The sequence below is a fragment of the Cupressus sempervirens genome, chromosome 2 (genome assembly GCF_028749045.1).
Source record: "Cupressus sempervirens isolate cs-2001-9-10 chromosome 2, ASM2874904v1, whole genome shotgun sequence".
Taxonomy (NCBI): Eukaryota; Viridiplantae; Streptophyta; class Pinopsida; order Cupressales; family Cupressaceae; genus Cupressus; species Cupressus sempervirens.
In genome coordinates, this window is record NC_143119.1 from 190439098 (window position 1) to 190464056 (window position 24959).

General features: G+C 41.2%; 2 protein-coding genes across 2 annotated transcripts in view; both read right to left on the bottom strand.

Moving 5' to 3' along the window:
* The window catches only part of LOC149571718 (uncharacterized), a 217332-nt gene that overhangs the window by 74501 nt on the left and 117872 nt on the right, over positions 1-24959 (bottom strand). The window lies entirely within an intron of this gene.
* LOC149571719 (uncharacterized) lies at positions 20446-23746 on the bottom strand. The gene is made up of 7 exons (XM_089813129.1): positions 23362-23746; positions 22525-23172; positions 22170-22402; positions 21906-22058; positions 21420-21820; positions 20910-21315; positions 20446-20779 (listed from the first exon to the last, which is right to left on the bottom strand). Exons 3-7 carry the CDS (start codon positions 22231-22233, stop codon positions 20571-20573), a joined length of 1233 nt encoding a protein of 410 aa, XP_089669255.1. The 5' UTR covers positions 22234-22402; positions 22525-23172; positions 23362-23746; the 3' UTR covers positions 20446-20570.

Below are 24959 nucleotides of genomic sequence, written 5' to 3' on the forward strand. Positions count from 1 at the left end.
CACCATCCCAAGAAATTCAAAGATGAGATAGAAATGACAATTCAGGAACTGCTAGAGAAAGGATGGATCTGTCCCAGTTCTAATCTTTTTGAATCAGCAGTGGTATTGGTCAAAAAGGATGGGACGATGCGTATGTGTGTGCTATCGTGAGTTGATCAAAAAACAATAAAAAATAGATATCCCATTCCAAGGATAGATAAGTTGCTAGATGAATTACATGGTGCAGTCTATTTTTCGAAAATAGATTTTCGTTTCAGATACCACCAAAACCACATGAGGGAAGAAGACGTAGAAAAGACAGCTTTTCGTTGTCACTACAGTCATTATGAGTTCTTGGTCATGCCATTCGCATTAACAAATGCACCTACTAGATTCCATTCATACATGAATCGCATCTTCAACAAAAAATTGCGTAAGTACTTACTAGTATTTTTTAATGATATTCTTATTTATAGCAGGACATGGGAAGAGCACTTGAAGCATTTGGATGAAGTTCTAAGGATCATGAAGGATCAGTCTTTGTTTTCCAAGCAATCCAAGTGTGAATTCGGTATGACAAAAATATTGTACCTGGGACATGTTGTCAATAAATATGGCATTCAAGTTCATCAGGAGAAGATTTAGGCTATCCTTGATTGGCCTCCCCCAAAATCACTCACGGAGTTGCAAGGATTTTTTCGACTGTACAGTTATTACCGGAGGTTTATAAAGGGGTTCTCTCAGCTCAGTGCACCACTAATAGATCTGACAAGAAAGGGATCCTCCGGTGGAATGAAAAGGCACAACTTACTTTTGATAAGCTGAAGGAAGTAATGAGCACTTGTCTCGTCCTTGCTTTACTTGATTTCATTCAACCGTTCATTATGGAGTGCGACGCATTCGGAGATGGCATTGGCACAGTACTGATGCAAGATAGACACCCCATAGCCTATGAGACCAGGAAGCTTACACAAATAGAGCGCATATATTCCATCTACAACAGAGATGTTGGCCATCGTACATGCACTAACCAAGTTCCAACAATATCTAGTGGGTGCCAAGTTTGTCGTTTGTACAGATCACAATAGTTTAAGATATATTCTAGAGCAACAGGACTTGAACGAGAGGCAACAAAAAAGTGTAAGCAAGGTTCAAGCTTTTGACTTTGACACTGAATATGTGAAAGGAAAGAACAATGTGGTTGCAGATGCTTTGTCCAAGAAACCCGCTATCTGCTTACTAACCTAGATTTCAGCAAACTAGAAAGAACATTTGTTGGTACAATATTCCAAAAACACATTTGTCTGTGAGCTAATGTATAGCAACAACCAAGATGATTGGTACAAAGCGGCAAATGACATCATTTACTATAAGAATTAAATATTTTTAGTGCCGGAATCCAAATTGAAGCAGAAAATCTTGAAGGAGGTACACGACTCACCCTTCGCAGGACACCCAAGTTTCCTCAAAATGTATAGACGTCTCAATGAGACATTTTCATGGAAAGGACTTAAGGAGACATATTGCAGTATGTAAGAGAGTGTGGTCTACCACTAGAAAAAATTTGAATATACTCTACCTGCCAGGTTACTACAACCTCTGACAATTCCAAAACATAAGTGGGAAAGTATCTCGATGAATTTCATAACTAGACTTCCCAAGGTGAACGAAAAGGATTATATCTTCAGGCCACACAAGTCGTCGATCTGTTTTTTAGAGAAGTCTTTCATCTACATGGGTTACCCCAAAACATTGTTAGTGATCAAGATGGGCAATTCATTAGTATCTTCTGGACAGAACTGTTTCGGTTGGCAGGGGCAAAATTGTCACCAAGTATGTCATGTCCCCTCTTTAGTATGACATGGCATTTTTTCGTGGATTTTCCTATTACAGACTCTCGTAGGCGAATGGGGTTGATGAGAGAGTCATTTTGGCATTTATGTGGTAATTGGACGACTCATTATGCTCTTGGAGACATCATATTTATTATATTTAATTATTACTTTTTATATGGGGCGAAAATGTTATATTTTTCAATTGAGATGCACTTTTATTTTATAAAGTTACTTTTTATCTAAAAAGTGCAATGGGATTTTATAAGAATATTTTGGATGTCTCTAGAAAGTTAAGTAGCTTCTAGAGGAGGATTCTAAAAAGTAAATAAATAGACCCTATGGGTCTCTCATTTGGCATCCAAGTTTATTTTCTCATTGAGCTTCTTGAGCATTTGTAGAGCTTGATGGCCTGCAGATATTCAACATAATCCTTGAGAATGATACCTCTCAAGTGATTGCATAACTGAGGAGGAGGTTAAAGATCCTCTGAAGGGTTGCTTGGAGGAATTGGTATTTAGCCAATTCATGTGTGCTTAAGTGGAGGGGTTTAATATTGTTCATTTTCAGCTTGTAGTTTTCAGAGTTTCATCATTTTGGCAAGGAGAGGAATCCATTTTCACAAGTGAGGGTTTGATAATTTTGGAGGATTCACTTTCAGGCATTTATTTGGCGTTGGCAGCCATTATTCGATTAAAATTTCGATTTTTAAATCCGCTGCTATAGTAATTCCGTACAACATGAACAATATGCATGAACAGTGGATCTGTACGGCATGAACAATGATTTATGTCTCAGTTTTTCCAAGCAAAGGGTTCGATTTTACCGAAGGATATTTAGCAAATCATTGGCGTCACCTTTGGAGGAGTTGGCAAGGTTTTGTGCAACAGTACCGTACTGTACCAAATTTACTGTATTGTACCTGCGATTGTACTTTCAATCATTTCGGCAGTTTCAAAAAAATCATTAAAAAATCCTTTAGGAATTGCAGAGATCCCAGTGGCTAGGCGTCAATATTCTGGGAATTTTCGTCAGCTTTCTAGTAGGGAAAAAAGGGTGTTTTGGAAGGTCTTTGTTTCTGGCTTGTACGGCTCAGTTTGGTGGCAGTACTTTTAGCAGATCTAGCACTGCCAGTTACAAGACTGCAACGCCCAGTTTGGAAGGGACATTTGGCCATTAGCATCATTAGGAAACTCCAACATTCTTCACTTCAGTTTGGACATTCACTATCATTTTTAACTTTAGCATTCCTAGGGTTTGTCATTGCAAATCAATTGGATTAAAGAGGATAGTTTTTGGTTTGAATTAAAAGTTGTAGGAAAGATTTTTTTTTTACATTGCCAAATCTAGCTTGCATCTAGATTTTTTATTATCTAATGTAATGAGGGTTGAAAAGAGTTAAACAATAAAATTCGAGTACTTAGTTTTTGGCAAAATTTGAGCTTGCTCCTACTTGCTTGCCAATTGTTTGATATATTGTCTCAGTTCAGTACATGATTGGCATCTTTTACATCAGCTTGTTGTTACACAGCAATATCTTAAGTTTAACATTAATCTCCAACCGTAGTACGCCAAGTGTTTGACGTAATTACATAGCTCAATATTAGTAGTTTTTAGTGACCTTTGAGTAAGGGTCATTTCAGTGGTATCAAAGCGGTTTCCTGCCAGCCTGACAGGGTGTATGCTATCACCATTTGCTATAGTCTACAGGAGCAGAAAGGCTTTGGGAGCCAGCACAACTGAGCCCATGGCTGATAGACGTTCACAGAGCCCACATAGAACCATTAGAGATGGTGAAGAAGAAGCCAGGGAGTTCTATAGAGGATTGCAGAGGGAACAGGTACAGGCAATGAGGGAGGCAATAAGGGAGGAAAATGCATTGAGTCGACAGATGCTACAGACAATGATAGATCATTTGACTCCACAAGATAGAAGATACTAGGGGAATGAGGAGAATAGGAGTGTGGCAGGTTCACAGGGTGTATAGAGGAATTGGTCATGGACGGTAGATAGGTCTACACGCCCTACCTTCCTTAGGGAAGAGGCACCAATGTTAGTGGATGCTAGTCTTCAGGAAGATTTCCCGGATGATTTTACGACTGCAATCGAAGAATGGCAGGCATTACCTCAACATGCCCGAGAGATAATTGATTTTGAGCGATACCTGATTCAGAGGAGGGAACATATGAGACTTCTCAGGCAGGAAAGGAGACAGAGAGGAGGACAGAATAGTGAGCTATAGCATAATACGGATAAGCTCACCTTACCTACTTTTGATGGCAGCGGGAAGATGACTGCACAATCTTGGATCCACAAGTTGGATACCTTCCTTGCTTTGGGACCTATGTCAGAAACAGATGCAATTAAGTTTGCTACCTTACACCTTGAGGGAGTTGCTCATGACTAGTGGTCACATGGGATGGTCACATTACAACACAATCAGGTAACGTCATTCCAGGACTTTGTGGATAGACTTGTTGAGTGTTTTGATAAAAAGGATCCAGAAGTCTTCTTTTGTGATCTAGCACAGCTAAAGCAAACAGGTAATTTGGAACAATTCATCAGTGAGTTCCAAAAACTATCAGTGAGAGTTCATGATGTTTCTGAGAGGAGGTTGGTTATATTATTTACCGAGGGGTTGACAGAACCACTCAAGGGGTGGGTAAAGGCTTTTGACCCTCCTACATTATAGGAAGCTATGAAGAAAACTTGGAGCATGGAGCTGGCAACCCCGGCTAATAGGTTTGGTTCTAAAGGCTCCTCATCATTCAGAGATAACAGGGGAGGATTTACCAAGGATAGAGAGAAGGTTAATGATATAAAGGGCAAGTCAACTACACCTTTGGATAAGGAGACACTTAATGACTTGCGTAAGAAGAAGCTGTGCTTCTTTTGCAAAGGTCCCTATGAGTATGGCCATGACGATCCTATGAGGCCTAAGGGAAAAGCAAACCGGGTGATGTGGGCTTATTACGAGGGCTCAGATTCAAATAGCTCAGAGCACCATGATGAGGATCCTGATGAAGCAGAGGGTGAGCAAGAGATAGACAGTGCAGAGCAAAAGGAGGAACTAGAACTGCATTTACAGGAGGCACATCTGTCTAGTATCTACAGAGAGGTATCTTTCAGACTTCGGGGAGTCTTGGCTGGGTAGAAGGTTATTACATTGTTGGGCACAGGTGCCACACATAATTTCATTGATGCACAATTTGTGGAGAGCCGTGGACTCATTACTGAGGAGTTCAAGGGATTGAGAGTCAAGGTAGCTGATGGATATACTCTTCATTGTGACAGGATGGTGCGTGATCTACCTTTACGCCTGAACAACTATGAGTTCAAGGCAAATTATCATGTGGTCAACATGGGTGACATGGACATAGTCCTTGGGATGCAGTGGCTACATTCATTGGAGGAGGTTACCCTGAGACTAAAGGATATGGAGATATGCTTTGAGGTGGATGGCAGGACACATGCTGAAGGCTATCCGTAATGGTGATGTCAGGACTATCTCATTTAGGCGGATGGAGAGATTAACCAGGCATAATGATATAGAGTGGGCAGCAGTTTGTACTTTAATGCCTACACAGGAGGAGCAGCATAAGGCTGAATATCATCCTGATATTCAGAAATTGAGGATTAAGTACGAGAAGGTATTCAGTGAGATTCCACCAGGTAGGCCACCAGATAGAGGCATTGAGCATATTATTGAGTTGGAGGAAGGTGCTAAGCCTGTCATGATCACACCATACCGGCACCCAAAGCGACTCAAGGATGAGATCGAGAGGACTATTAAGGAGTTGCTAGCTATGGGGCACATCCGACCAAGTAAGTCACCTTTTGCATCTTCTGTTGTTTTGGTTTAAAAGAAGGATGGTACTCTTCGGATGTGTATTGATTATAGGGTGTTGAATAAGAGAACCATTAAGAACAGGTATCCCATCCCTCACATTGATGAGTTGATAGATGAATTGCATGGGGCTTGTTATTTCACGAAAATTGATTTGAGATCAGGATATCACCAAATCAGAGTCCGTGAGCAGGACATTGAGAAAACTGCTTTCAAATGTCATTGTGGGCACTTCGAGTTTGTAGTCATGCCCTTTGGTTTGACCAATGCACCTACCACTTTCCAGTCCACTATGAACAGGGTTTTCCACCATCAGTTGAGGAAATTTGTGCTGGTGTTTTTTGATGATATTTTGATCTATAGCCGATCATGGCAGGAGCATCTAGAGCACTTGGAGACAGTGTTGAGCATTCTACAGAGGGAGTCCTTGTATGCCAAGTCCAAATGTGATTTAGGGATGACAGAGCTATTATATCTAGGACATATCATAAGTGCAGATGGAGTGCAGATGGATCCTGAAAAGATTTGCGCTATTGTTGATTGGCCTCCACCAGAGAACCTTACACAGTTGAGGCGGTTCCTTGGTTTATGTGGTTTCTATCGCAGGTTTGTCAGTGGCTACTTACGGCATGCAGACCCATGATAGATTTGCTGAAGAAAGGGGCATTTATGTGGACTCAGGAGGCACAAGACTATTTTATGAGATTCAAGGAGATAATGACTACATGCCCAGTACTAGCATTGCCTAATTTCACGAAGCCATTTAAGCTTCAATGTGATTCATCTAGAGAGGGAGTTGGTGTTGTACTCATGCAAGATAAGCACCCTATAGCTTATGAGAGCAGGAAGCTCAAAGGACTCTAGCGCTCATTCAGTATATATGATAAGGAGATGTTGGCCATCATGCATGCTTTGGCCAAATTCAGACTATATCTTGTGGGCAGCAAGTTTTGTATTAAAACTGATCATAACAGTTTAAGGCAGTTTTTGGGACAGCGGGACCTGAATGATCGCCAACAGAAGTGGGTGAGTAAGTTGCAAGTCTATGACTTTGACATTACATATGTCAAGGGAACGCAGAATGTTGTTGCAGATGCTCTCTCGCAGACCACACCTCACTTCTATGATTCAGATATCAGAAGATTGGCGACACTTGATTATAGCAGAGTATGCCAGAGACATATGGGCCTCTGATATAGTGGAGGGGACAGCGATTGATACTAGATACATACTTGTAGATGATTTGATCATTTACAAGAACAAGATTTACTTAATCCCAGGATTGAAAGTAAAGTAGCTGATTTTGAAAGCACTCCATGATTCACCTACAGCAAGGCATCCCAAGTACTTTAAGACTTACAGGTTAGTCCGGGAGCGATTCACTTGGAAAGGGCTTAAGGCTGATGTTTTGCAGTATGTTCGAGAGTGTCTTGTTTGCCAGCAGAACAAACGAGAACACACCTATCCAGCAGGGCTCCTCCAGCCACTTCCTATTCCTAACAAGAAGTGGGAGTGCATTTCCATGGATTTTATCACGGGCTTGCCTAAGGCCCAGGGACGTGATTGTATTTATGTGATGGTGGATTGGTTAACAAAATATGCTCATTTCTTCCCCATCACTACTGCATACTCAGCAGTTCAAGTGGCAGAGGTCTTCTTCCGGGGGGTTTTCAGGTTGCATGGTTTGCCTCGGAACATTGTGAGTGATAGGGACAGCTACTTCATGAGTCACTTCTGGCAGGAGGTATTCCAATTGTGTGGCACCGAGCTTACACCCAGCACCAGCTATCACCCACAGACCGATGGTCAAACAAAAATTGTGAACAAATGGGTGGAAGGGTATTTGAGGAATTATGTGGCAGCTCAGCAGCGAGCTTGGGTCAGGTGGATATATCTCTGCAAGTATTGCTACAATACTACATACCACATGACTACACAGATGACACCCTTTGTGGCACTTTACGGTTATGAGGCACCTAGTTTCTTGGATTTGTTGTTGGGTGACAGTCGGGTACCCAGTGCAGGTGAATTATTACACGAGAGCAAGGATATAGTTGGTACTCTCAGGGACAATATTGCTAGAGCCCAGAACCAGCAAAAGCAGTATGCAGACCAGAAGAGGACTGAGTGTAGTTTTGAGGTAGATGATATGATTTACCTCATGTTGCAGCCATACAGGCAGTCCACTCTCAAGAAGAGTGGTGCAGAGAAACTCAAGCCACGCTATTATGGACCATTCAGGATTATCAGGCGAGTTGGTGAGGTGGCTTATGAATTGGAGCTTCTCGCAGATAGGAGAGTGCACAATTTGTTTCATGTGTCACGCCTCAAAAAAGCATTGGGTCAAAATGTGGTGCCTTCTGCAATATTACCTCCCTTAGATGATGAGGGAAAATTGATCCTAGTGCTAGAATCCATTCTGGAGAGCAGAGAAAAGCAGCTTCGCAGAAGGGTGATCAGAGAATACTTGGTTAAGTGGAAAGATCTACCTGTTGAGGATGCTACTTGGGAGGGTGAAGCTATTCTGCAGCATCTGGCGTTGAGATTGCTTGGGGTCAAGCAATTTCAGGAGGGGCGGACTGTCATGTCCCCTCTTTAGTACGACACGGCATTTTTTCGTGGATTTGCCTATTACAGACTCTCGTAGGCAAATGGGGTTGATGAGAGTCATTTTGGCGTTTATGTGGTAATTGGATGGCTCATTATGCTCTTGGAGACATCATATTTATTATATTTAATTATTACTTTTTATATGGAGCCAAAATGTTATATTTTTCAGGTGAGATGCACTTTTATTTTATAAAGTTACTTTTTATCTAAAATGTGCAATGGGATTTTATAAGAATATTTTGGATGTCTCTAGAAAGTTAAGTGGCTTCTAGAGGATGATTCTAAAAAGTAAATAAATAGACCCTATGGGTCTCTCATTTGGCATCCAAGTTTATTTTCTCACTGAGCTTCTTGAGCATTTGTAGAGCCTGATGGCCTGCAGATATTCAGCATAATCCTTGAGAACGATACTTCTCAAGTGATTGCATAACTGAGGAGGTGAAAGATCCTCTGAAGGGTTGCTCGGAGGAATTGGTATTCAGCCAATTCATGTGCGCTTAAGTGCAAGGGTTTAATATTGTTCATTTTCAGCCTGTAGTTTTCAGAGTTTCATCATTTTGGCAAGGAGAGGAATCCATTTTCACAAGTGAGGGTTTGATAATTTTGGAGGATTCACTTTCAGGCATTTATTTGGCACTGGCAGCCATTATTCTATTAAAATTTTGATTTTTAAATTCGTTGCTACAATAATTTTGTAGGACTTGAACAGTACGCATGAACAGTGGATCCATACGGCATGAACAGTGATTTATGTCTCAGTTTTTGCCAGCAAAGGGTTCGATTTTACCCAGGGATATTTAGCAAATCATTGGCGTCACCTTTGGAGGAGTTGGCAAGGTTTTATGCAACAGATCTGTTGTACTGTACCTACGACTGTATTTTCAATCATTTTGGCAATTTCAAAAAAATCATAAAAAAATCCTTTGGGAATTGCAGAGATCCGGCTAGGCGTCAATATTCTGGGAATTTTCATCAGCCTTCTAGTAGGGAAAAAAGGGTGTTTTGGAAGGTTTTTGTTTCTGGCCTGTACAGCCCAGTTTGGTGGCAGCAGTTTCAGTAGATCTAGCACTGTCAGTTACAGGACTGCCTTGCCCAGTTTTGAAGGGACATTTGGCCATCAGCATCGTTAGGAAACTCCAGCATTCTTCACTTCAATTTGGACATTCACTCTCATTTTTTACTTCAGCATTCCCAGGTTTTGTCATTGCAAATCAATTGGATGAAAGAGGATAGTTTTTGGTTTGAATTAAAAGTTGTAGGAAAGATTTGTTTTTTACAGTGCCAAATCTAGCTTGTATCTTCCTTGCTGAGGTAATTCGAACTACATCTTTCATATATTGGCTGAAGGTATTATCTAATGTAATGAGGGTTGAAAAGAGTTAAACAATAAAATTTCAGTACTTAGTTTTTGGCAAAATTTGAGCTTGCTCCTACTTGCTTGCCAATTGTTTGATATATTGTCTCAGTTCAGTACATGATTGGCATCTTTTACATCAGCTTCAGCTTGTTGTTACACAACAATATCTTAAGTTTAACATTAACCTCCAGCCATAGTACGCCAAGTGTTTGACATAATTACATAGCTCAGTATTAGTAGTTTTTAGTGACCTTTGAGTAAGGGTCATTTCAAAGTACAAGTCCACCCTCAAACAGATGGACAAACAAAAATTGTGAAATAGTGGCTCGAAAGTTACCTTTGGAACTACGTTTTGACACAACGGATGTGGGTCAAATGGATACACCTAGGGGAATATTGTTACAATACCACATACCACATCTCCATTGGGATGACACCATTCAAAGCTCTATACAAGTAGGAACCTCTCTCCTTCATTGACATAGTTCTGGGAGATAGTCGTACACCAAGGGCGAGGGACTGGCTTCAGGAGAGATAGGATATTCTAAGATACCTGAAGGAAAACTTACAACAGGCACAAAATCAACAAAAGATATACGTCGAAAGACACCGAATAGAGAGGAGTTTCGAAGTAGGAGACTTGGTCTACCTCAGGCTCCAACCATACCGACAATCCTCATTGAAAGAAAAGGGGGAAAAAAAAAACTGAAGCCACGATTTTATGACCCATATCGTGTAGTTCGCCGCATCAATGAAGTCACCTACGAGCTAGAACTTTTGGAGGGGAGCTGTATTCATAACGTTTTTCATGTTTCCTGTCTGAAGGAAGTTGTGGGACAGAACATCACGGTACCTACAAACCTACCACCGCTCGATGAAGAAGGAAAGCACATATTGGAACCAACCAAGATTATTGAAGTACAAGAGAAGACCCTACAGAACTGAACAGTGAAGGAATATTTGGTAAGCTGGAAACACTTGCTGTTGGACGATGCAACTTGGGAAGGCGAGCAAATTCTTCAGCATTCGATGCTGCGTTTGCTTGAGGACAAGCAAAATTTGGGACGAGAGGATTGTAATATCCCCGTCATAAAATAGTTTATTAATCAAATATTTGTTAATGGGCCGATTGATTTAAAATATCTTGAACCCATACTAGTTTTGTTTCCCTAGGTAAGTTTAGCCGTCGACTATCTTTGTACACACTAGGAAAGTTTTCCCAAAGGGTATTTACACACGACTTGTAGGTAGTTGTAGGTATGCAATTTGGATCATTTCTTTGTATTGCGAATTCTTGTTAGAGTTCTCTGTCGTTCACCATTTCGGAAGCGAATGACCTTCCTTATTTGGTTTGTCCGGTTTCGATGGGATTCAACCCTCACCCTATTCCATTGCCTGTAACACTTCGCTTAGATCTGACAAGTTGAAGCATCATCATATTGCGAATATTCATTGTGTTTAGTTTGATCTACTCTCTTGTCCAATGTATTTCCATTTATTGTTTATTTGCATTAAATCTCGCTATTTGTTCACACTATCTTTTGGTCTGCAATAACTCTTGGTGCATCACCCTACGGATTCCTACCATCCATTTCTAGTCACCACCGTACAATGTACAGCCTCCCATTCTAGCAACACACTTCACATCATCCTATTCGGTACCCTTATACCTTACAGTCTTCCCAAGACCACTGTACGGCCACCTAGATTGATCGTACAACCTCCTGCCACTCCTAACGGCTATTTATCCTCTATACAGCAAATCCACCGCACGGCCCCTTCCTTCCACCCACCATCGTATGGCCCCCCTCCAATTGCAGTTGTACAACCATTACGTCTCCCGTACGAACTCTTCCGTACCACTCCTGCCAACTCTTTCATCGTATGGCCTACTGAGTACACCTTCCAACACCGTACGGATCCCACTCTAAGACCTATGAACGACAATTTGCTCCATTCGGGTTGTACAACTATCACATTTCTAGGACAAAACACTACAAGAGACTAATTGCATACAAAAAGAAAAGTACTCAACATGAAATGTAAAGAGAGATAATAATATTATATTCATTCATTGATCACAGTACATAAATGTATTTCATACCAACATGTCTCAATTGAAGGAAATGATGCATACATATAACGTTCAAGTGGTCACAAGGCGAGTCATCACAACCGTGTAACTCCCTCGGATGTGCCAACTGTCTAACTACCCAATAACCTAATAACATCATCCCCCTGAAAAGAAAGTCATCTCCTGATGACTTGCAACTTACAAAATAGGAGAGAAATATCTAAATACATCAAAACACAAAGACTAAGAGGGAGGTTGTGTCTTTGGAGTGTCCAGCAACTGACACAACTCGTACACCTATCCATATGGATGCGCAAATCCTTTTATGTCTTCGTGTTGACCTCCATAGCATCCTTCAATAAAAGTGTTGCCACTATGGCTTGTCCTTTTTGTGCACAAGCTACTTTAGCCTCCTCTAGCCCCTTTTCAGCCTTTGCCTTGTCCTGCTAAAGCGTTACTCGCTGTACTGCCCAAGCTCCCTGTTGGCTAGCCAAGTGAGTGGCTAGCTCCTCCCAAGCCTTCGCCTCTACCTCTCTGGACCTCTCAGCTACAACTTTGTCTGCCTCTGCACACTACTGAGCATAGTAGGCATCTTTATACGTTGCTACTATCTCATTTGCAAGCTTCTCCATGGTGTTGTTACTTAGTCCCAACTCAGATTTTGTAGCCCAGTCTTCCAACATCTCTGGCATCTCAATTGCTCGCCACCCTCTTGCCTGAAAGCAAAAGCAGAAACATTTGAGGCACGTTTGTCATATGTATGCTAGAATCAACTGCAATTCTCTTGTTTTAGTCAACGCATTATGTCCAAGTACCCGTCCTCTTTCCAGCACATCCTCCAGAGCCCTAATCTACGCCCTATATCTCTCTTCGTCCAACCCATAAGAAAACCTCTCCTCATCCTCCTGCCCAATCCGCTGGTCTAAATCAAACTCCATTCCTCCTGTGGTACCGACTTCCTCTTCCACTACAATCCCCTCATCTCCTACGCATCCTCGGACAGTGGAATCCCCTTCTCCTGTAGTGTTGTTGGTATTCTAGCCAAACCCTCTTCTTGTCTTAGGGACTGAATGGAGGGACCCACGTCGGCAGGAGTGAGTCAAAATTGTTATCGGACAAACATACAAGCACGGTCCATCACTTGAACATCCTCAACCTCTAGCAGCCTCTGACTATTCCGACTATCCCATGCTCATTGGTTCAGCCAAAAAGGTGGAAGTAATGTTGACTATGGCCTTCATACCAATTACCTCTGATCTGACTTGAGGCCGAGGTGATTTTCTCTCGGCCTCTGTCTCGTGGTGCATCTCCATCACACCTTCTGCTAGAACTACAGTCACTACATCATCTGGGCTAGTCGGATCCTCAGAAACTTCTGCTACCTAGGTCTCCGTAGGGGCGGCTTTCTAGGATGGCACCTCCACAACCTCTGTGTTCATCGCCTCAACCACTATTGCAGCGGTCTAAATCATAGATGGGGGTGGTGTCATAACAACTAGTGCTCTCATCTGGTCGAATGGTGGGATCGCAGGAGTGGAAGTGATTGGTACCAAGTGTGTTGATGCAGGTAATAGAGGAGATGCGAAGAGTGACCTAGGTGGGGACACTACATGTGTTGTGTCGTTCTTGTCCTCTACCAGAGAGTTGTCCACCTTCGAAGTCTCATCACTCTTTGTGGTATCTTCTCGGCCGCCATCCGTGTTACCGACACCCAACTCCTACATCACCCTCTTCTGGCCAACCATCGTGCTAGCTGTGTCTAAGTGTCACCAATAGAATACGGGGGCTCTCCCTGCGCCAGCTTGCCTTCCGGAATACCTCAAACACATCAATAGGAATTTATTGAAGTGCAGCCTCCAAAAATAATCCGATGGCATGGTGGGGCATGTAAAAAGTGCAGTGTTGCAAAGTCATAAACGCCTCCATTCAATTGGCCAAGAGGGATGCCCAATGATACACCACCCCATTCATGATTCCATTCATGAAAATAATCTACAGTAAAGCAATATCGGAAGTCCTACTTGCTCCTATTAGCCGACTTTTCATGACATCCATGATACAACACCAGGGCCCTTCCCTAACAAAGTCACGTCTCAACCCTCTACTAGTGCCTTTTATGACAAAATCAAATTCGTCAATTGTAAGTTCTTGACCCACTAGCTTAACCCAATATTTCTTCCATTTCTTTGGAAGTTTGTGAGTTTTTATTACCACCTTAAAGGCCCCTATCCTGGAATACCAAAAACTCTAGTAAAATCATGGGCTTTGAATGAAAAAGTAATAGGATGCTTTTTGTATTTGAATGAGCTCCTCTTGCTATATTTGGCATACAATTCAATCATGGTTCTCAATACCTACTCAAAAGGCCCAATAGAAAACACTTGCATTTGAATGGCGTAATGTACACGTGCACGCATCAATATCTGCTTGATGAGGTCTATCTCTAGCATCTATTGCCACCATCCCTGACATTCAATGTCGTTCAAGCCTTCAAACTGAACTGTTAGGTGGAAAATGTTCGCCTTGTGGAAAGTTTGTTGCATTTTCGGCACACCTTTTGATTCTTACTACTGGACGGGCTCTCGGTCCTACAACATGATCACTTAAGGCCATGACTCTTACATTTTTGTCCATATTGGAACTATCTCCTTTCAAATGATCCTTCCACTATTGCCTCTTGCCTGCCGACTACATACTTTTACCGTTTCTTGTTTTATCTTATTGTGACAAAAATAGTTAGGGTGTGAGATGATGATGACTACCACTCCACACTTCCTCTGTTGGTTACTGCTCTTTCTCGCAAAAATTCTTCTTTAGCAATATGTTTTTTAAAATGGTTGTCTTCCTTTAGCAATATTTTATTCTCGGTGGATTCGTGTGTATCTGCAGATACCCCTAGCCTTCCTCCAATGTCTTTTGTGGCTCTGTTATTTCCTCTGATGATATATCTAACATTTCTTATCAACAAGGATGTGCTAATGCGACATGTTCTTCTGACATCTTCACTAACTCGTATGTTCCTCAACCTTGTGGTCTTTGCAGAAGATCAAATGCCTAACCTCAACCTTTATATTTTCTCCCTCTGTATGGCTTGTCATTATCCACGTGAAGTGTGTGTCCATGGGGTGGTTGTTTCCCACATGACAACATGCACCTCCATTGATGGTCTTTTACTGGGGATATTCATATAGTTTGCGGGGTTTATTATGTGTCAGACTTGCTTGCAGGTTGTAATGTTCCCATTATAAAAAAAATTATAAATCAAAATATTGTTAATGGGCCAATTGATATAATATATCTCGGACCCATTTTTCTTTTGTTTCTGTAGTTTTGTGTAGTTGTCGGCTATCTTTGTACACTCTTAGAAAGTTTACCCCGACGGGTATTTAAGCACGGCTTGTAGGTAGTCGTTAGGGATACATTCTGGATTATTTTCTTTGTACTACGAATTCTCATTGGGATTCTCTATTCGCCATTTCAAAAATGAAAGACCTTCCCTATTTGGCTTTCTGATTTCAGTGGGAATCAACCCTCACCTATTCCGTCACTTGTAATACTTCACTTGCACTGGAAAATTGGAGCACCGTCTTTTGGCATATATTAATATTGAACGATTATCTGTGTTCGATCTTAATTATTGTCTGGGCTTTATCTGACGAGTTTCGAACTGCAAGTTTATGTTGGAGAGTCTAAAACCGCCTTCCATCCTTACTCCATTACTATCCGCAACTTGCAATACATCTTCCATGGCATAACCCATCTCTACGGCTCTCTATCTCCTTCCCTATGCTCCTGCTTCCCAAACCATACGGCTGGCCAGCAATTCCCATACTATACGACCAAACTGTCTACCATACACCACACCACTGTACGACATCTGTTGTCATCCATCCTCACCGTACAACCACTCCCTTGGCCTTGCACCCTCACTTGGTAACTGTATGGCATCTCACTCTAGTCGTATTGTCTCCCAGAATATTGTACGCCTTCCACAGTAGACCCAACAGATTGAATTTTATACCCACGGATAGGATAAAGATTATTTCCAGGGAAGGCTTGAAGAAAGGAACATCTCAGAAAACTTTTTGAGGGTTTACAAAGATAGTTGACGGCTACACAAAACTACGAAAACAAAACAAAAATGGGGCCGAAATATATAAATCAATCAGCCCGTTAACAATAGTTTGATTAATAATTTATTTTGTAACGAGAACATTACACGGGGATGATTATTGTGGGGTCCGCAGAACATACACGCAGGACATGTCCACAGGACTTTAATTTTATTTTTTTGGTGTGTTTTTTATTTTATTTTTTATTCTCGTAACTAATTTACCTTGTGGTTTCACCTAGCTCCCTTCATGTCGTTGGTGGTAAATTTTGAGTTTCAAGCCATTAACTAAATCTGCTATCTCATGTCCATCGAAAGTCTACAACTTAATGGATCCATTATCACCAACTTTTGTTGCCAGCTTCCTATACTTTGTAGGGTCCTAGCCATATCACCTTGAACTTCCCAGGTTTAATCTCATTACGGCCATTGTACTTTAACACCAACTGTCTAGGCTCAAACCTTGTCCTCTTCAAATGTTTATCGTGTCATGCTTTACGATGAGTTTGCGCTACCTCAATCACCTATTGCGCCAATAACCATTGTTTGTCCAGCTGGTTTAGCCTATACAATCTCTCCATAGGATATTTTGTATCATCGAGTCTATTGTCAATTGCTATCCAAAGTCTTGGGACCATAAATTCTACCGATACGACTGCTTCTTGCCTAAACATTAGTTGGAATGGCATTTGACCTGTTGTGACTTTGTACGTTGTGGTACATCCAAAATGTCGATGGTAGCTTCTCTTCCCAATCGGATTGCTCCACTCTGCATGACTTGTAGATGACCGACACTAGAATTTTATTCGTTGCCTCCGCCTAGCCGTTCGCTCTCGGATAGTATGGGCTCGACAGGGAGTGAATCTTTTTTGAACTCATTCATGAGTAGTCAGATCAAATGATAGACGAAGTAACCTCCCCTGTCACTGGTCAACTAGATAGGGATGCTATAACACATGATTATTTGTTCATAAGTGAACTTCGTTGTGCTTATGGTTAAGTTATCAGACAACACTCGTACCTCCACCAACTTCGTGAGATACTCCGTTACTACCACAATGTAGTGGCATATCTGAGCTTGACTTGGCTTCAGGGGTCCCACGAAATCTGAACCCCATCATTTGAGCAACTCTTGGGCATGTGACGGATTGAGTGACATGAAATCCCATTTCAAGGGTTTACCCACGTGTTGACAAGTGTCGCAATTGACGACCCACTCTCTGGCATCATTGTACAACATAGGCCACCATAGCCTTACTAGAAGTTCTTTCCTCGCAGTCATGTCCAATCTAATATGTCGTCCTGCTGAGCCTTTGTGGGCTTCTCGAAGGGTGCTTTGTACTTCCTCCTCCATGTCACATCTTCTCAATACTTGGTCTGGCCCTATTTTATACAACAGACCATTAATCAGTGAAAACATTTTGCTCCTTAATGCCAACTTCCATCATTCACTTGGTGGCATCTCCCTCGAGAAATATGAAGTGGGTAGATATTCATCGATGCTTTTGTACCACTCTGAAAGGATGGCTATACGAAATAAATGTGCACGTGGAAAGTCATCATTGACTCCTTCTAGAAGCTCTCCCGATCTAATCCAAGATAGTTGATCGACTATAATGTGGCTCTTCCCCAGTTGCACCACAATGGTGAATGTAAACATTTTGGAGTAGCAACCAACCCTCTGCTCACCCTCGCCTAAATGATGGAATTGTTTACTGGGTTTATCAACACCTGGTGGTCTATGTAGAACGTGAAGGGCATTGCCAACAAATACTGTATGAGCTTTTGTACAACATTCACCATTCTTAGAGCCTCTCGCTCCGTCTGTTGTAGTTCTTCTTCGCCTTTAACAACAATTTGCTAGCAAACTAGTCCAGATGGTCCAGACCATGATCACCCATTTGTACAAGTGTTGCGCGAAATGCAAAGTTAGACGCATCCATGTCACATGAAACTCTTTATCCCAATTCGAGTATGCCAAAATTGGTGCCCCTAGCAATCTCATTTTCAATTCCTTAAAGGAGTTTTCTTGCTCTGTACCACAAACATGGGGTTCCCCTTTTCTTGTCATCCTATCAATGGGGCATGAAACTTAAGAAAAGTTCTTTATGAATCCCCCGTAATATCCAATGTGCCCTCAGAATTATTTGACTCCATTGACGTTGGTTGGCGCTTCCATCTCTACAATCACACATATCTTGTCGTGATCAGTTTTGAGCGTTATCTTACATAAAATGTGCCCCAGTAGCTTACCCTAGGGTACCATGAATTTGCATTTCTTCGGGTGCCCCGAGTGCTACCAAATGCATGTCTTATCCACTAAAGATAGATTAATCATCCAAGAATGCATGAAAGTTCCCTACAGACATTTTATCAAAGATATGCAGATTTATTCCTTGGAAGGTTGCTGGTGTATTGCACAAACTGAAGGGCATCCAGTTATATGCATAGACGTCATCCTCTACCACAAAAGTGGTCTTCAACTTATCCTCATCCGCTATTGATATCTGGCTATAACCAGAGAACCCTTCCATAAATAAGTACATTTTGTGTTCAGCAACTTCGAGTATTGTATCCATGAATGGGATAAGGAAGGGGTCTTTTATAGTGACATCATTCAAGCATCAAAAATCGACACAAATCCTAATCTAGTTTGCCTCCCTTTGCAACGATATCACAATGGGAGAGACTCATTCACTTGTTTCAACTCAAAATATGATTCCTACCTCCAACATACATTGGATTTCTTCATCAACCCTAGCTGTGTAATACCGTTTCTTCTATATAGGTACGATGCCACACACTAGGGGTATACAGTGTACGCACCACTCTAGTGGTACACCCTTCAGGTCCTTGTAACTCCAAGCAAACACATCTTTGTACTCCATAAATATTTTGAATGTTGTCGCCTTCAACGCAAGATCCCAATCATCACCAACCAGTATGTTGTGTCGACTCTCTTCATCCCCGAGGTTCGTGACTCATACAAATGACTCTTCGTACTTGATTGGCTTTCCTACATCAAAGTCGTGAGCAGGAATGTCATTCACCTGAGCTTCTCCTTCTTTTTACTCTACGAACTCTGAAAAACCTCCATCTCTTTTCCATCCATTCCTTCCACTCCTAGCATATTGCAACTCAAAAATACTTGTAATCTTCCATTTGTAAATGGAAGAGTCCGTTCAAGGAATCCAAGACATCTTTTGAACAACTTTCGAGTTCCAACACACCTTCATCATTAGGCTCCATCCAATCTCCTCCCTTGTCCCTTCCACTAGACTTTTTGTTGGATTCAGATTCTGAAGCCATCTCCTCATTCACCATTTGTGTCTAAAGATCGATAACAAACTTCCTTCTGCTGCTCTCCAAGGAAAGCGTGTTTCTCTTCCAATTGTGGTTTGCCCTTGCTATTACTAGCCATCCCCTTCCGAGAATGACATCATACCCCTTCTTTCTCAATGGAATCATGACGAAATCTAGCACAAATGGTTGGATTCCAATGGTGACTAGCTGAGCCATCAATGTTCCCAAAGGTTTGGTTCCATGTTGGTCTACACCGAGTAAGGCGAGGGTGAGGGTCTACAGAGTTAGCTTCCCCAATTTCTTCCACGTCTCCTTCAGAAGAAAATTTACCCCCGACCCACTATCAAGTATGGTATCAATGAGGATTGTCCCGAGGATACCCATCTCAACTATCATGGGGTACCGTCCATTGTTCAACGTGAGTAGTATAGGGTCTACCACTGATCCTCCCGAAACGGTTGGCTATTCTGTGATGTTGGTACTTGGTTGTGCGGTGCAAGTGTTTAGTAATGTCATCTTCAACTGGGGTAAAGTGTGGAGGTGTTGTATTTTAATTGGAACCTCCATTTGTAATATTCGCCCTAGTATGTTATTCTCAGCCTCTGTTCGTACCATAGTAACGAGAATACGAATCGTATCGGAATCGGCACGGCCGAATCGAATCATGAATCGGGGGTTGAATCGGCAATGAATTGGCAAATTTGAGAAAACCCTTTAAATGTAGAGATTTTAACAATTTAAGACTTATTTCATGCACCCTTTATTGAATATAACTTAAACACACTATAACATCATCAAAGAGAAGTTAAAACTTAACATACATAAACCCATCACATACGTAACTATGTTATCATTATGTACTAAAATGTAAATTGTAGGCGAGCCGAAGTAAATAAAAATCAAATGATCATAATGATTCAAATCATAGAATGTATGTAAGATGAAATCATGAAGATCTATAAGACATCAAATCATAAATGTATGTATAAATCTAACATGAAGATACATGAAAGTTTGAAACGTATGTTTATCAATGATTCAGTATCACTATCAATATGTATACAATGTAAACAAAATATAAAAACAAGGCTCCAGCTCAAGCCTCATCATCCTCATCATCATCCTCTAGCCCTGCTGCAGCCTTTGAGTATCCAGTGTGCCTATGAGAAAGGCGTCTAAGGTAGGTCCTAGAGGACCGCCGAGCCGTCCCCTACATGGGCAATGGGCTCCCAAACGTCACTAGGGCCTGCGTCTGTGCGTGCGCATGTGCGTCTACCAATGCCTGAACGTGCTCTAGCTGCCTCCTTTGCCATGGCCACAGCCTCAGCCTCTACATCCACCTAGTCAACCCACGCGCGGTCTTCCTCAGTGAAGACTGGTTCCACGGTCTCTGTGATCCACTCTGATTCTGGATCAATCTCCTCCAGAATGATCGGAGAGGAGTCAGCACCCAAAATCTATCTGATCCTAAGATGAAGATTGTAATGAATGAAGACAAGATCATTCAACCTCTGCACTGTCAACATGTTTCTCCTCTTCGAGTGGATGTGCTCAAACATGGACCAATTGCGCTCAAATCCAAAAGCGCTGCTCAGCTGACTCAGAATACAGATGGCAATTTTTTGAAGGTTTGGGGTTGTGGCCCCAAACATTTGCCACCATCTATCTGAAATAAGGAATAACAAAAAAAATTAGTCTCTTTTACAAATTACAACTCTAAAATTAATGCATTATATAATCAACTTTAAGTTTAGAATCTAGATTCATGAACATTGAATATATTATTTAATTTTTACCTGGCTGTAGTGTTGTCTGACCATTTATGACCATCCTGCCAAAGAAAAGTGGCCCCTCTTTATTGTTGAACTGGTCTAGCTCAACAATCGCAGCAGCGCTATTTTCATCGCTACTCAACCTCTGAATCACTGTGTATAAGCTAGTGAGAACCTCCGCATCTGCCTTGAACTCAGGACGGAAACAAAATGCCGGATTCAGATAGTAAGCTGCTGCATGGATAGGTCGCTGGAGCTGATTCTGCCATCTCCTATCGATGATGTCCCAAATAGGGCCATACCTCTCCTGCACTCTTGCATATTGGGCTCTGATGGCCTCCTTGGCCCTATCCATAACCTCATAAATGTAGCCCATAGAGGCCTTCTCCCCATCAGCAATTCGTAGCAAAGCTTCAAGGGGCTCAATGACCTACATATAAAGTAAAACGAAAAATTTGAGTCAAAACCTAAATATAAAATAATATAACTTAAAGTAAAAGTAAAATACTAAATGTTAAATTGCAATAAATTTACCTTAAGGATTTCTCTAGCAGGTTTCCAAAAACCATCCTCATCAAATATGCAATCCGCCACATCTAACCCTACAGTGGTCGTAGCATAGGAAGAGCAAATCCACTCCTGCCCAACAAACATGCTCCTCAATCCATCCCTTGATGTCAACAAGGACTGCAAGGTGATGAAATTCAAGGCAAACCTCGTGATACCTAGGCGAACTAACTCCTTGCCTCTTGTGTACTTCCTCATTGTGCTAAGGACAAATGAATGATTATAAATGAACTTGCATATGTTTTTTGCCCTTTCCACACATGACTTGACAAACTCAAGTTTGTCAATTTCCTCCAACATGAGGTCAATGCAGTGTGCCGCACAAGAGGACCAAAATATGGTGGGGTGTCTCTCCATCAAAAGTTTACCTACAACAATTTTAAGTCAATTAGAAATTCAAATTTCAAAATTGAAATAAATTTATGTTCAAAACTTGAAAAGTTAAAAGTTTACCTGCAGCAACATAACTTGCTGCATTATCCGTCACCACCTGGATCACATTTTGTTCCCCCACCTTTGCTATGACTTCCTCAATAGCCTCACATAAGTATGTAGCATTTTTTACATGTGCGGAAGCATCAATGGATTTGATGAATATGGTATATCCTACAAGTAACAAAACAACGAATTATAATATTAAATGGATCATCAACAAATTAGCATTCAACAAATTAAAATTTACAATTATGTATGTAGGAAAGTAGAATGATCAATCACCTCCACAGGATACAAGAAAATTGAGGAGTGTTCTATTCCTCCTATCTGTCCAACCATCAGTCATGATGGTGCAACCTTTTGCAATTCACTCCTTTCGGTTCTCCTCGAGGTCAACCCTCATGTCATCTACCATCTCATCCAAGAGGTATCCGCTCAACTCAGCCTCAGTTGGGGCTTTAAACCCCAGACCACAAATAGCAACTAAATCTATCATATTCTGCCAATAAGGAGCCCTGTCACAAATAAAAACTTAGATATCAAAGACTCAAATTATAATACAAGTAAATATAATTAAAGTTTTACTTTTACTTTTAATTTTAACTTTAAAGAAAACAAAGAAAAAAGAATCAATTACCTGGCTGCAATAAATGGAATGTTGCAAAAGTACTAAAATTTGCATATCTCCTTTCTGGCAGCATCATGAATCTCCTTGTTCAAACCCATGCCCTCAAGCGTGGATTGGGAACCAGGAGTAGTGCAGGGCACAAAGTAACTATCCATTTTGTTTTTCTGCACTCTAGGCTACAATAGGTTGGTGTGGGACTCTGTCTCAGTATGTGACCGACTAGCACTAGCACTAGCACGAGCAGAAGAACTAGGATAAAAAAGAGGCCTAAAAGAACCCTCTCCAACACAACCTACGGATGCGGAAGCAGATGCAGATGCAGATGTGGATGCGGCTGCGGATGCGAGAACATGGGAGCCAATACCCCTTAACCCTTCAACTTGCATTTTCCTATTTGCTTTTTTTTTTCAATTTTTTCTAATGCCATGAAGCAAGTGTGTTTTGCCTCAGGAGTTTGGTGACTGCAAACTATAACATCGTGTCCAGGTACACCAGCAATGTGGAATTTCAATCTATAAATACCCCCGAAAGTTATTTTTTCTTTACAAAACATACATTTTGTTTGATATTTGGTTCTTCCAGGAAACTCTTCGTTATATTTCCAACATTCATCTTTTTTACCCATTGCGAATTTGCGAAAAATGAGAGAAAAGGCTGCTGCAATTAAAAAATTTATGTTAAATATCGAAGTTTGAAGCTAACAAAAACTACAAAACAACAAACCCTAGTTTGCAACCTAGTAAAAATAAAGAACATTCAAGATTTATACTAAAAATCTTGAAAACTATAGAAATTTAACAAAAAATGCATAATACACTAACATGCAAGAAAAAAAGGAGCACTTACCTCTTGCAAATGAGTTGAGTGTTGATATTGGCTCCTTAATGCTCCCAATGCAATTGATGGGCTCCTCAAATGGCCTACTGATCTCTTTGGTGCTCTTCCTTCTTGTCGGTTAGAAACCTATGGCTTTTCTTTTCTCTTCTTCTCTCTCACTTTTTCTCTCTTCTACTCATGCTTAACAAATAGAAGGCCCTTTAGGGTTACAACAAAGAGAATAGGTCAAAAAGAAAGTTAAAAAAAAAGAAGTTATTTTTTTAAAATTTTCAACTACATACTTTACATGCCGCGGCCGATTTCCTAGCGATTTTTTGAGCCAATTCATGTGATTTTTGCATGAATTGCCGATATCGGCAATTCATGCGATTCACCCAGAAAAAATCGGCTATTGTGATTTCCGATTTTAAAAAAATCGCCTAGGGTGAACTTGATCAGTGAATCACCGATTCACGCGATTTTTAGGCGATTCTCGTTACTATGGTTCGTATAGAGGTCCTTGTAGCCATAGGTGAATCCCCCTTCACTTTCATTGCCTTCTCTATTTCCTCTTTCACCTCCCATACTCTTTGCTTCTTTGTACAGGGATCAAGGTACACAATTTGTTTCACTTGATTACAAGTGACTGCTAGTACTTCTTCTTCAATGTTGAGTAAGTTCACCCTAGGCTTCGTGTAATTGAATTCTTCGTGATCTCCGGGACCACACGATCAACAGAATTTCTGCGGTGTGTCATTCTTCTCGCAGTCTTGGACAAAGTGGCCCCGCTGGCTTCTTGCCCAACACTGAATGATCGGCTGACCCTTCAAATCATATTGTATCTGGCTTCTGTTCTCATTACCTCTTCCTCCATGTCGATTATTTTGAAACCCACCAAATGATGCATTCTTTGTTTGCTGGTTGGTGGCCTCAAAGGTAGATGGTTGTTCCTAAGTGAAAAGCACTTGTGGCCCTCTCGTCTTTAAGTTGTACGAGTAGTCCTTACTGGAATGGACCATCACCTGGCAGATTACACATAATGACCTTTTAGGACACGCTCCTTTTGTGGGTCCACTTTCTTTGCACTTTGTGCAGCACATTTATCCTTCCTCATTTCACCCTAGCCTTCCTTTCATTGTTTCAATGTTTTGAACTACCGCATCATGTGTTCCATATCCTTTTGTAACACTCGTACCTTTTTTTAAGATTCATCATCATTGGTACTATCCTTGTTGAGGATTCGTCACTCTCGGATGATGACTTGTTTTTCTTGTTCTTCTTTAGGTTTTACTTTCACTTTCCAAATTCATCACTCTATCATACCCATCATTGTATGATATTGGCGATACAATCCTCATTTTTCTTCTCAGAGGTGTTTAATCTATCGATGAACCATCTCTTCTTTAATTCATCCGTCAGTTGGGTTTCCATCTTATCGAACTCTTGCTTTAACCTTCTATTGTATGTTCGGACAGTTTCCTTCTTTCCTTGCTTAGCACTGTAAATCACTGTGATGATCTCATTATCATCTTGAAGTAGTTTAAATTCTGCTTGGAATTCTTTCCTGAGATCGTCCCATGAATTTTATTTTCGTTTTGTCCATGTCCAAATACCACTCGATAGCAACA